This window comes from Lissotriton helveticus, chromosome 10 (assembly GCF_964261635.1).
Source record: "Lissotriton helveticus chromosome 10, aLisHel1.1, whole genome shotgun sequence".
Lineage (NCBI taxonomy): Eukaryota > Metazoa > Chordata > Amphibia > Caudata > Salamandridae > Lissotriton > Lissotriton helveticus.
In genome coordinates, this window is record NC_136071.1 from 136,411,296 (window position 1) to 136,424,235 (window position 12,940).

Below are 12,940 nucleotides of genomic sequence, written 5' to 3' on the forward strand. Positions count from 1 at the left end.
TCCCGCAGCTAAGAAGCTGCTACGAACATATACAATACTGGGGGAGAAGGAGGAATAAGAGACTAGGTCGCCCTCCAGAAATTTAATGTACAATCAAGAATCCAAATTATGGGTTCATAGACCTAGCTCATGTTGTGGTAACTGACCTGATTGGTCAGTAATACCTGCCAAGAAAGAAAAATTTCTTTCTAGTGTCCCCTCACTCACCGGGGTTGCCCCACGGTGACATGCTTCATCATTGGGGCCATCCCAGTTCTCTACGAAAAGGGGCGTGCTGCGACTCACGAACTACGCAGGAGCACTTTAATGTGAGAGACTATGTGTAGTGCAGAGTGGTGGAGTGGGTGTGGGTGAGTTTAAAAATACCGTGCTTAGTGGGCCTCAATATATTTATTTTGCTCCTAGTAAGGTATATTAAAAATGGGGTGATTATCACTAATAACTAACCTATAATGGGGATTGGTTCAGTGAAAGGTCTACATGTTTCATGCTACCCCTAGCATTTCTTCAGGGCCATGTAGGGACCAGCCCTACATATGCCACTCCAATGTCCCTAATCAGACAGTGATACTAAAAACATTTAGTGTATGAAGCATGCGTTCGTAATAGAATACATACGATTTTTGGATTTCCAAAACTGTAAATAGAAAGCACACCATTAGTAGCATTTTATACCTCCCCTGTGAGGAGGGTCACATAGTGTCTTCTCATGACGCACGCATCATGGACCATGGTGGAATATAGCACCATATTGGCGCGTGCAGGCTCTCTTTGGCCACTATAGGAGTGGCAGGGTATGCTCAGACATGAGTCCCTTGCTCACTGCACCATCAGGATTCAAGCAAGCCGGGCCGAAGACGGCTGCAATGCCAGAAACCGGTCCCCGGAAGCTTGTTTCCTTTCCAGTAAAGAATTGGCTTGGTAGTTTGGTCTGCCCTGTTCCCATGATGCACTGGGCCAGGGACAGACTAATTTGCATGTAGCCAGGTTCTGAACTGGGATGGTGTAGTGAGCTAAAAAACGGTGATGGATCAAGCCCTGATCTTTTGACTGGGTATGAGTGTTCTGTTTAATTCAGATGCTCTGTCCATCACCACCCCCTTTCATGAATCGGCTCTCATGCCAAGCAATAAGCAGTAGTTTTTATAAAAATAAGTGGTTGTGAATTCACACATAGAAACAAGACAGGACTTGATGTGACCAGGACGATAGACACACAAAACACATATTAAGTGCATAGACAGAATATAAGGAAAAACTGTTTCACGATATTTACTTGATGCTGTGCTCATTGGCACCTCATGGTCTCTCTAGGGGTTCGTTTTCACCATCTGGACTTAATGTTGAATGTCCGTTATAGGGTTAAAAAGAGAGAGAGATCGATAAGTGTCTACTGCCTCGATCGTTATCTAGATTTCCGTTGCCAAAGAGTCGGGTCATCTATACAAAAGGTATTACTTCCTTCCTTGCTCGGGAAAACGTGAGGAAATACCTAGGATCAGCTCCCCCGGGACCGCATCTTACTGAACAACCGCGCTCGCTCTGTTAAGTATCAACAGAACTTCCGGGTTTCTTCTACGGGCCACTAGACCGCGAGAGGTAGGCGGCCATCTTGAGAGGATGCTAAACCGTGGTACAATAAACGTGTTGAATGAAGGGGACAGCTGGTTCGTGACTGCTATGTTGCGGTTGCGAAAGCGTTCGTGATAATTAAAAAAAACGATAACTATATTACAAGGACAGAAAAATAATAATAGAAACATTACCAAGGCATTTTGACAATTAATTAAAGGTTGTCAATAAAATTATTGAAAAGGTGGTAAATAACAATTCAAGGTTCTCATAGGGAATCCAGCTATATTTATAGTAAGGTTAATCAAAATTACTTGTGGCTAAGACTGGTAAATATTTCTTGTCCAAACCTGTTTTGTTTATTTTTATTTTAAGGCAGGGGAGGTATTAAGTAGGATTAGAGTGCTTGAGGAAAGGTCACCACGCAGTACTGCCTGACAGGGTGCAGAGTTAGAACTAAGGTGCTTATGGACGTATAGCCTGTTGAATAACCACCTTATTAGATCGATAAATGGAAGGAACAACATACAGGCAAAATGTCCTTGCTTCCTAATGTGTAGACAGATTTGACTGTAATATTAGCCTAAATTTTCCTTTGATCCTAGCAGTAGTATATAACTGCTAACGGTGCGGTTGTGTTGTTAAAACCTTACGCCCATCGATCATTACTGTGGCTGAGTACCTGCAAGGAAAAAGTTACTGAAAGGTTCAGTTTGTGAAGGCACCCCACGGGATGTCATCATTTAATCCACAGGTGTCTGTATGTAATTTGAACACCCATCGTTGTTCACGTTCGTGGAGTATTCTCTCTTGGTTTTCCCTATTTTTTACAATCTCCAGAACGGCCCATGTCAGACCGTTGGGTGTTGGGTTCTTCTCTATAAAATGATTAGTCATGCGTGTAGTTGCCCGCTTGCACCGGATGTTGCTCCTGTGTTCAACAATTCGTGTGCTGATCTTCCGGGTGGTCATTCCAATGTAGTGTAAATTACATACACATGTTATCAAGCACACTACACCACTTGTGTTGCAATTAGACATTTGTCTCAAATGCCAAGTAGTATTGTCATTGAAAGTGATCATCTTCGTGGTAGATGTTAACTGACACACACTGCAATTGTTGCAAGGGTAGTGCCCCGCTGGTAGTGGTTGGAGTCTGTTGGTGGTTGTTGTCGGTTTGGGACGGGTGTGGACCAAGTGGTCTCTCAGATTTTTCCCTCGGCGGTGGCTGAACCTTGGTGTGGGTATAGTCAAGTTCCCACTATTGACAATTGGCCAGTGTTTTTTCACAATTTTAGCAATTTGGTCTGATACTTTATTGAACGTTGTGATGCAAATAGGCCTTCTGTTGTCAACCACATCTCTTTCTCCTTTGGGTTCCAGAAGTGCATCCCTGTGATTGTTACCAGCCCTCTTCTTGGCATTGTTTATTAGCTTCGTTGGATAATGCCTTTCTTTGAGTTTTATGCTTAGATCGTCCGCTTGCTTGAGATAGTCCTTCTTCTCCGAACAGTTCCTCTTGAGCCTAAGGAACTGTCCAAAAGGGAGATTCTGTTTGAGATGTCTCGGGTGGAAACTTTCATAGGTTAATAGACAGTTTCTCGCTGTGGGCTTAAAATGCGTGGTTGTTCTCAGTTTGCCATTGTCTGCCAATATGTTAAGGTCCAAGAAAACCAGGGTGGACCTGCTCATGGTGTTAAACTTTAAAAACCTATCCTGTTGGTTCAGCCACTCAAAAAACAGAGTTGCCTCATTTTCATTTCCATTCCATATGACCAGAACGTCATCAATATAACGTTTCCATAGAGTGATATGGTGTCTGTAGGGATTGTTGTCATTCAAGATCTTAGTTTTTTCTAGATGGTGTACGTACAAACCCGCTATTAGTGGGACCCCATCAGAAGGGCGCTACAAGTGGCACCACACTATGGGGCAGACAGTACATCACCAGTGGGAAGCAGGAAGCCTGCAAGGAACTTGTTAGAGTACAGCAGAGTGTCCACTAGAGACCTCAGAACTCAATAGCATGATTAATGAGCGACCTACTGAGAAGACCTCTTATGAGGACAGAGTGATACAGACACTAATGGAGAGATCATGAATGGCTTGAAAGAAAAGACAACAGTGCGAGAGGAGCCTCAGATTTACAGGGCAAGAGACTACAGAAGGAGCTGGAGAAGGACAGAGTAAAACCTCAGAGGGCAGGAATGGAGAAGTACCCTCATGAGACACGTGAAGTATGACATGGACTTATAACTTAAACCACAAGAGGGACCTCAATACAGGGGGTGAATGTAAGAGGAACCTTCCTTATCATAGGAACAATTATGAGGGACTTCAGAGGGCATGGAAAGGACCTGGAGGGAACCCGTGACAGGGTTGAATGAGGGGCTTCATAAGAGGGCAGAAGAAGGGCTACAGGGCAGCGATAAGGTATGAAGGACCGCAAAGTGCAAGTGAGGGACCGAGGGGAGACTCTTCAAAGGAGATAGAGTGAAAAAAAAAAAACCACCCAGGTTACTTAAAGTGTGAAAAATAGGCAAAGACTTTGAATGTGGCCCTACTAATTACCAGTGGCTGAGATAATTCCATCATCACTTTTTTGTATACTTAAGTGTAATTTGCAATGCAGCAAAATCTTACCTAGCAAGATTGACACAAGATTCTATTTAACATGTATCTGCTAATACTGCACAGCTACTCCTAGTAGTGGGCGGGCACTCTGCTTACAGGTAGAATCACAAGCTTTGTTTGACAAGACCTCTATTCTTGTTCAAAACAGCTATGTCTCAGTTTGTGTATTGAACATGGTAATTGATTCCAAAAAGCAGTGCTCAAGAGGGAGCTGAGTACATACGTACAGACCCAGATAGGAAAAAGCCCACTCTCCTGCACTAGCATGGCGAATATTAGGAATTCTTGCTGGTAGGCTGTTTGCGGATCGCAGGTTCCTGGTGGGGAGGTAGAAGCTGATTCTCCCACCCAGGTAACCTGCTCCTGTGTCAGGAAGCTCGTTGTGAACTACAACCAGCCCTTTAAACATGATCCTCTTCCACACTGGGAGACAGTGAGTGAAGGGTGCATAGATGAGGGGACACATGCGTTTTCAATAGTAGATTGAGGAGAATGTGGGCAGTCGTATTTTGGACCACCTCGAGTTTATTAAGCCGATAGTCCGATAGTTCCAGATACAAAGCGTTTGCATAGTCCAACCTCAATGTGATAAGTGCAGACCACAGCAAGAACCTACCATGGAATTCATTTGTGGTGAAAAAGAAAGATGGCTGTCAAATTTGACCCCGAGATTTTTGACAGCTCCCCCCCCCCCCCCCCCCCCCCCCCCCCTGAGGGCCTGGTGCGAGTGGGCGAATCCGGCCAAGAGATCGACCAAGTTGCTGGGGAATTTCGACCGAAAAACAGAATATCAATTTTGTCTGCATTACACTTCGATTGATTGATGGTCATCCAGTAGAATACAGCAGCTAGAACATTTTTAATTGCTTCTCTTGCAATCTCTTCTCCCTTCTTGCAGGAGAAAAGCAGCTGTGTGTCGTCTGCATAGGAGATCACTTTTGCCCCCAAGGCTTCTGCCACCTGTGCTAGGGGCTTAAGATATATTGACCAGCATGGGGCTCAATGCAGAGCCCTGCTGTCCCATCTGTTCATTGTATATTACTTATGAAGGAGGGAAGCTGGCTTTATTATAATTCTGAAATTGAAAAAGCATAGTGTCCTATTCCATGGCAATGGGACACATGCGGAGGCCCAAAACCACCTCCCTTTGCAGAGCCTGATTTTTGGAATGATCTCTTACACTCATCTTAGATATGGCTAAGGCCTGGTCCTCAATGGCAATTTCTGAACACTGGGAAAGGAGAATGCCATGAGCCACATATCATAGGGGCTGAAAGATCAAAGAGACCGCTATAGCTATGCCTTCCTGCTCAATCAGAAGCCAGAGATTGTCAAGAACCGATTCCAAAGCAGCTTAAAATGTTATGAAGTGGACGTAAACCTACCGGTGCAGGAAAAAAAAAATTACTATGTCGGAGACCGTGAAATTGAATGATTGCGTTTTGAAGTATTTTGATGGAAAAAGGGATTAATGAAATTAAATTTAAGACTGAACAGTTCACCTGGAAGAAATAAGGTCTAAATGTACTGGGGAAACCTAAAAGGCACCTTCTAAAATAATAGCAATCCCCCAGCAACAAGGATTTGTACAGGACTTTAGTGTCCAGAGTTTTTAAGTATTATGGTTTGGATTTCAATTCTATGTTTACCCAAAGAGAAGGATTAGTTCAAGTAGAATTTAGTCGTAATAGACTAATATGCTATTCAAGGATAAAGGTGGCCTAAAATGGAGAGTTTGTAAAGTGAATGCACAGTATGGGTGTGCATGGTAAAAGGACACCTCTAGAGACTCAAAAAAACATGAATACTGCCAAGTGTGTGTTTCAAAACTATAAAATAGATTGTGGAGATTGTTGGTTTCTCTTTCCAGAAGCTGTCTCCTTTTGTCATTAACAAGTATATACTGCTGTAAACTGACCGTTATTTCCACTTCTTTAATCTCTGTTTTCAAGGTAAATCTTGCAGAAACTGAGGTTACAAAAATGTCATCGGACTATGCAGAAAATGAGCTAGAACTGTTCAGGAAAACCGTAAGTATAAGCTTTGATTTTCAAGGTAGAAAAGTAAACGAGTGTGACTTTGCTTCTACACAAGGTGGTTAAATGATGTTTCAGTAGTGTGCCATCTAAGAAACTTTGGGCACAGTTTAGAGTTTGATGGTCAGGGTAATTTGTCATAAGTGGAAAAACCTTTGGTCCTTGTGAGTTGTTTAACTGCTTCGCTGTGGCGCACATCCTGCCGCTGTGCGGGTGAATTTGACGTGTGCGGGGGGCGTCCGACGCACACGCCCACCGTGACGTCGGACGCCCAGGAGCCGTCCGACGCATGGAAGTGGTTAGAGATGGGAGGATCTTATGTTTTCCATCCACAGAGCATCCCTTCGCTCTGGCGACAAACGTTCCTCCTGTGGTCCGATGAAATGGGGTCTGTCTGAGGAAGTATATTACAGCGCCCGCTCTATTTAGTCACTCCCAGGAAATACCTGGCAGTGAGGGACAGAAATAAAACAGTGATCCTCACACCTTGGCAGAAAACTCCCATAGCCTAGTGAACATTCATCTTTTGTTTTTCAGAAAAACTCCTGCTTTGGGAGTGTGTTTAAAAAAAAAAAAAAACAAGAACTTTGGAAAGGTTTGTTGAATGGCAATCAAAACCGATGGTAGCTATCCGCTGCACAATTTGTACTTTGAAATAAACCACCCTAATGGCTCTTCCTTTACATGTAAAATTAATACTGAGACCGTGATCACCTCTAAATTTGGCAGACAGTAATCCATCAGTGAGGCAAAGGTAATGTTCGCCCCCCACCCTTACTGTAGTACCGCCCACCAAATCCTAAATCCGTATCCGATGTACAGTGAAGAAACGGAATTGTCAGTTCTTCACGCAACCATTTTTTTTAAAATTACTTTAGCTTTGTATGTTTAAGGACTTATTTCAATTGTTGCTTCACAATAAATTAACAGAAGCAAAGTAAAAAGGTTGCACTGAGTATCTAGCTGTATATTGCAATTATCTTTGTTTCAATAAAATTGTATTTAATAAAAATGAAACAATTTCAAGCGTTAAGTTCCTGAAAGATCACTTAAAGCATGCAGATTCCAAGAAATAAGGAAGTAGCTGGCAAGCCATGGTGACATCATCTGCCTGGCAAATACTTATTCGGTCAGTGTAGGTGAGGGAACACAGAATATGAGCAATTTTATTTTAATTCAGTGATTTATATATATATTTTTTAAATACCATCTTTATAAAACTGACCAATTCGGGGAATGCCCTTCTGTTGGTTGCTACTGATTGAACTAATTTCACTGATACTCTTCTGTGACTTGTGGCCTATAAGTAAAGTGTAGGGTGCCTCAATTACTTCTGCTCTTTCTGCCAGTCATTTCAGCTGCTGATGCTTCTTGATGTTGCTGCTGCTCATGTCATTAATTTGGAAGGTTCTTCTTTCTTTGGCGTGATTCCTTTCCTTCTCCATAGCGCTATTGGGTTTTAAACAGAGCCCCACTGGGTTTTCATGCAGGTGCTCCTTTTATAAACCGTGGATCAGTCGTCCTAGCATAGGTTGCTTGTGTAGTAGTTGCAAGAGTGTGATTTGAAGGTTAAGCATAGCATGCGTGCTGTGTACTCTCAGTGATGAGTTGTAGGAAGCCTTCTGGCGCTTCTTCTATACATAATGAGCTTCCCTATGATTTTCAGTTCATATACCTGTTTGGGTGTATGAAAGGATATAACATGCCATGGTATTGAGTTGGAACAGATATATGGATTGCATTCCCTGAGTAGCCTTCTGTGTGATGAAGGGATCCTAGCCCCCTTGTACTTGACATGTTGTGTAAGATCTTTTGTGAGGTCTATTGACATCAAGCTTCTTCTGGCCATGGTGTATGTGCTAGCTATGATCTCCTCAAACTGTTTTTTGACAAACAGGCACCACGTGTTTCAGATCAAGTGACTGCGATGCTCAGGATGTGTTCTTGTACATTTTTTTACAGGTTGCCACTTTTGTTGCAGAATCACCTGCAAAGTTTACAATTTTGGTGCTTGTGTGCTGTTTCTTTGTGTGCCATCTCACCTTTTTTTATTTGTACAATAGTATTGGCAGTTTCCTTTTTGTTTAGTTTTGACAGTTCCTCAGTGGTGTTATGAAATCCCCAAACTCAAGAGGGTATGAGATACGTCGCACATCGGCCATCCTAATAAGTTGCAACAATTGTAATTTGTACATGCTCTTACTATATGCTTTGTCCATTTCATTTATTTAGTCAGGACAAAATGTGTATGTTTACCCACATTTGGTAGTGTGTATAAGGTTTGTTTGTGTTTGTGTGTTTTTATATTGTACTCATGGGACTTTGTTGTGCAAATGATTATTTCACTATTACTTTACCGGATTCCTTATTCAGTTGCCACGGGCAGTTTGTAGGTCTGCAGACCTCATATCATTAATTGTTCTGAAAATTTTAAATAAACACAGAAAGGGAGTAGGCTTCTGGTCAGCCCCCTTCCACCATTGGCATTTGTGTATTTTCCATTATTTGTCACTGTTTTGATGTGCTTTCCATTGAGGACAAGGCATTTTGTAGAGAGACGCTTTGTTCCATTTGTCACCCTTCTGGGTCTAGGGGGATAGGTATTCATTAGCCATTTTTAGACTGCTAAAGTCGTCTGACTTGAATCCTGTAATTCAGAGCAATAGTTAAAAAAATGTTTATTATATACTGTGTTGAGATTTTTATTGCTGCCTTGTTTTATTCTTTATTAAATGGATGATGATTGAATGCCTTAGCCTGTATTAAATACATTGTGCTATTTACTAACTGCCCTTGTGCGTTCATTTGTTTTACTTTGACGTCATGATGACAGTTGAAGGAGTTCAAGATTTTTGTTCACAGTATTTACGTACTCACACTTAGAGTATCTTAAAGTTCTAATGAAAATATTTGCTCTTTGTCTGAAGTGTTTTCTATGCATTAGTTTGCTGTAGTACCATTCACCACTTCACTTGGAAGGCAAACTCAAACGTCATCTTCTGACTCCATTTTAACAACACACGCCATGCAGCATACAATCTTGAAAAGAGACTTAGTCATCCCATTTAGCCATTGGATGGTCTGCCCTACCGAATCCACAATTTTTACCTAACTGACCTATCTCACAAACGAACCTACCTACAATACAGCTTCCTTATTAACCCTCCCATACCTGAACGACTTACCATCTCTAAGCTAACTCTGCAGTGCATATATCCTATTCCTACCTGAAGTGGCGGCTTAACGAACGAAGGACAAGTTATGTTGAATTTGACATTGAAAAAGCAATCGGACTCTACTGTAATACATTTGAAATGTTTTTTGCAACAGCTGTATACTGGAAAATGTAAGCCTCATAATTTCTCAAAAGCTTTTCATTTGCACAATCATAAATTAACGTTCAGGCAGCATGTATCGTGCAGAATTTAGGCACCAAGCATAATACTCCACAAACACTTGCAGTGCATGTTACAATAAAATAATACTAACACATGAAAAATCTCACAACTACTCTCTACTGCAAACATTAACACTAAGCACATTGAAGTACTATTCTGTCAACATCCACGCTTAGTAACACTTCATCCCTACTTTAAAAAATAACCATAACATTTTAAAAAGCTGTCACATTTTTTGCAATTCTCTTCCACTTCTCTCCTGCTCTACTAACTTTATATTGTCTTAAAATTTCAAGATTGGCATATTAAATTAAGCAAATGTATACCCAAGTAAGATTTAACTAGAAAATTACAACTTGATTGGCTTACAGTGCTTTTTAAAAGTCTTCTCATTTCAATTTCTTATGTATAGTGCAATATAGTTAGTACATATGTATCTATCTCAATTTTAATATATTTTAATAACTAAATAAAAGTATAACACAGGAAACTTTTATGTTAATATTTATTCAACAAATCTAACGTTTGCTACATTCTACTATACAGCAAAGCAAACCTTTGGTACTGAAAATGTTTGTTTAACTTTACATTTTTAGATAGTTTTAGCTCTGTGCAGGCGGACCTGTTATTTCCAAAAATTAACATATACTTAATTTCGTCTCAGATGCTCAGGATAGGGTGGTTTTGTTGTCTTTCTCAGTTGTCTGCTCCATAGCTGCCGAGTTTTCAAATTGCTTTTATATGACATTTCCATCGTTTCACTGCTCGTATGAGTGACATTTAAATGTCAAATGGGACACTTTCTCCCAAGTAAAACGAAGCAATGAAGTGCATGGAATGGAGAAATAAGAGAAATGACCCCTTTGGAGCGACGAGAAGCTCTAATAATAACTTGAAACTGCTGCAAAACCCTGAAATGCAAAGTTAACACTAGTTTCATGTGTGAATATTGTGCTTTCTGCGGTATATGTGAACGTAGCTTAGAGCATGTGTGTGCTACTGGCACGGTGAAAGACCGGGCATCGCAACCAGATGGTTTGGGGACGCCTTGGGTGCTCGCCTACCTGTGAATGTGCCGAGGGGAAAGGAGGGACTTTAGTTATAACAACACAGTTGTGAGACCATCAAATGTTACTCTGTGGTAATATTAGTGCTCCAGTGCCATAGTACTATTGTGATGTCGAGAGCAAACACTACACCAGGCACTATGAGCTACTTACACTTGCACAAGCTATCAAGAAACGAAGGATGAAATGTCTAGTTAACCCTTCCAGCGCACATTTGACCTGCACGTTACACACCAATGCCTGCAGCTTATGCATTGAGTTAATGAGCAATGCTACTATATTTAGCACCGACAGGTTGCAAAATGTAAAAAGTAAATTCAGTATTTGTAAAGCGCGAACAGTTACCTGGAGGCGTTCCGGCGCTGGGGACCGTCGGGAAGATTAAGTAAGCTATTGCACAGAGTCGCGTGGTGCTAGGGAGCAAATCGTGGGCCCAAGATTCCAGCCTCTCTCACCCTGGCGCGGCGCCACACCTCTTCCCCATCCATGTGGCCGCGCACTAACCCATCTAGCTATTGATTTAGGATTTGAACTTGTAGCGTGCAGAAAATATGCACACCTATTTGCCCGCAGCACCTTGACACCTGTCAGGGTCTAGGAACGGGGTAAATGCAAGAGGGGGCAATTGTACACATGCACACGGACACGATAGTGGGCTAGTCGGACCGGAAGACTCGAGCGACCCCGGCCCATTTATTTATAGCCTTCTGGCCACGCCTGGCCAGAAGGTGATACAATGGTGTACGTGTTTCCGGCCATAGCCGGGGCTTGGGGAGAACTACTAGAGCACTACATTCCTTCCCAAGTTGGTCTTTTAAACAATTAAAACAAAACAACTTAGCATGCAAAGTCTGCTAGTCTCTGGCTAGGCCTTGGGTTTGGCCTAAGGTTATACTGCCATAGTCCTCTCGTCGGCGCACACTCCAGGTTGGTTCTCTGTGGTGACCTTGGTGACACGGGGGCTGTAGCAGTAGAGGGTGTTGATAGTTCGGAGTGATGAAATTCTTCTGGCTCACTTGTGGCGTTACATCCCGTTGCTAGTCCACTCGGTTGCTCTGCACTGACAGGTGTCGATGGTATCTGCTTGAACCATGAGACTTTTCTCGTCACTTCTTTTCCATCACGCTGTGCTCTCACGGCGGTGCCCTTGGTTGTTCTGAATGTCCATGGCATGGCCTCATAGGGTGTTCGGAACTTCCCATCGGGTCTTCTCGCATGAATAAGTACTGAGTCTCCTGGGATTAGTGTTCGGTCTTGGGCTCTCCTTCTCTTGCTGGCTTTGTCATTGGTCCTTTTCCGCCGGGCCTGAGCGTCTTCAGGGAGGTATGGGTCATGCACCCAGTTTTCCGCCATTGGGAGTAGGTCACGCCTCTGTCCAGATAACATGAGCGACTAGGGGGATCTCTAGGTTGTGCTGTGAGGGGTACTCCTGTACTCTCTGAGGAAATGTTGGAGTGCTTCTTCAGGGTTCGTCCCTTCCGCAGTGGCTATTCTCAGTACTTTGTTGATGGTCCTCATGAACCGTTCTACCTCTCTATTGGCCTGGGGCCATTGTGGCGTGATGTGATGATGTTTTACCCCTAGCCCTTGCAGGAACTCTTTGAACTCGCTCCCTTGGAACGGGTGGCCATTGTCCGTTTTAACTCGGTGCGGAATTACAAACATGGCGAAGGCTTTGCTCAGGATTGGTTGTACATTCGTGAAGCTCGTGGATTGTGCTAGTTCCACTATGGGATACTTTGTGTAGCTGTCCATTAGCACTACTGTAACTCGCCCATCTGGGAAGCTACCAAAGTCCAGACTAACCCACGCCCATGGTGACGGCGCGGGGTCTTCGGTGATAATTGGCGCTGGGACTTCCGCAACACTTGTCATTTGACACGCTCGGCAGTTCTGCACTACTGCGTCTACGCTGTTCTCGAGGTTGGGAAACCATACTTTTTCACGCATTCTGGCTTTCATTCTTCTAGTGCCCTGGTGTCCTTCATGGGCTAATGTCTTTGCTTGTTCTTGCAGTGTTAGAGGGATTACTACTCTAGATCCCCTTAAGATCAGTCCATTTCCTGCGATGCTTAATTCATTGTGTACCTTCCAGAATTGACCCAGGCGCAGTCGGTCTGATTCACTCCACCCTTGGACCTCTCTTATGAAATTTTCCCAGGATCCATTCTGGATTGCCTCCGTGACTCTTTTCAAAACTACATCGTTGGCATATTGTGTCAAGATTGTTTCA

At 42.8% G+C, this 12,940-nt stretch overlaps 1 protein-coding gene across 1 annotated transcript in view; it reads left to right on the forward strand.

Annotated features, from left to right (window-relative positions):
* The window catches only part of NSMCE1 (NSE1 component of SMC5/6 complex), a 176,119-nt gene that overhangs the window by 74,285 nt on the left and 88,894 nt on the right, over positions 1–12,940 (forward strand). The window contains exon 4 of the mRNA XM_078664194.1: positions 6,159–6,236. Within this exon, the coding sequence (XP_078520320.1) occupies positions 6,159–6,236 (78 nt within the window). The remainder of the gene's footprint in view (positions 1–6,158; positions 6,237–12,940) is intronic.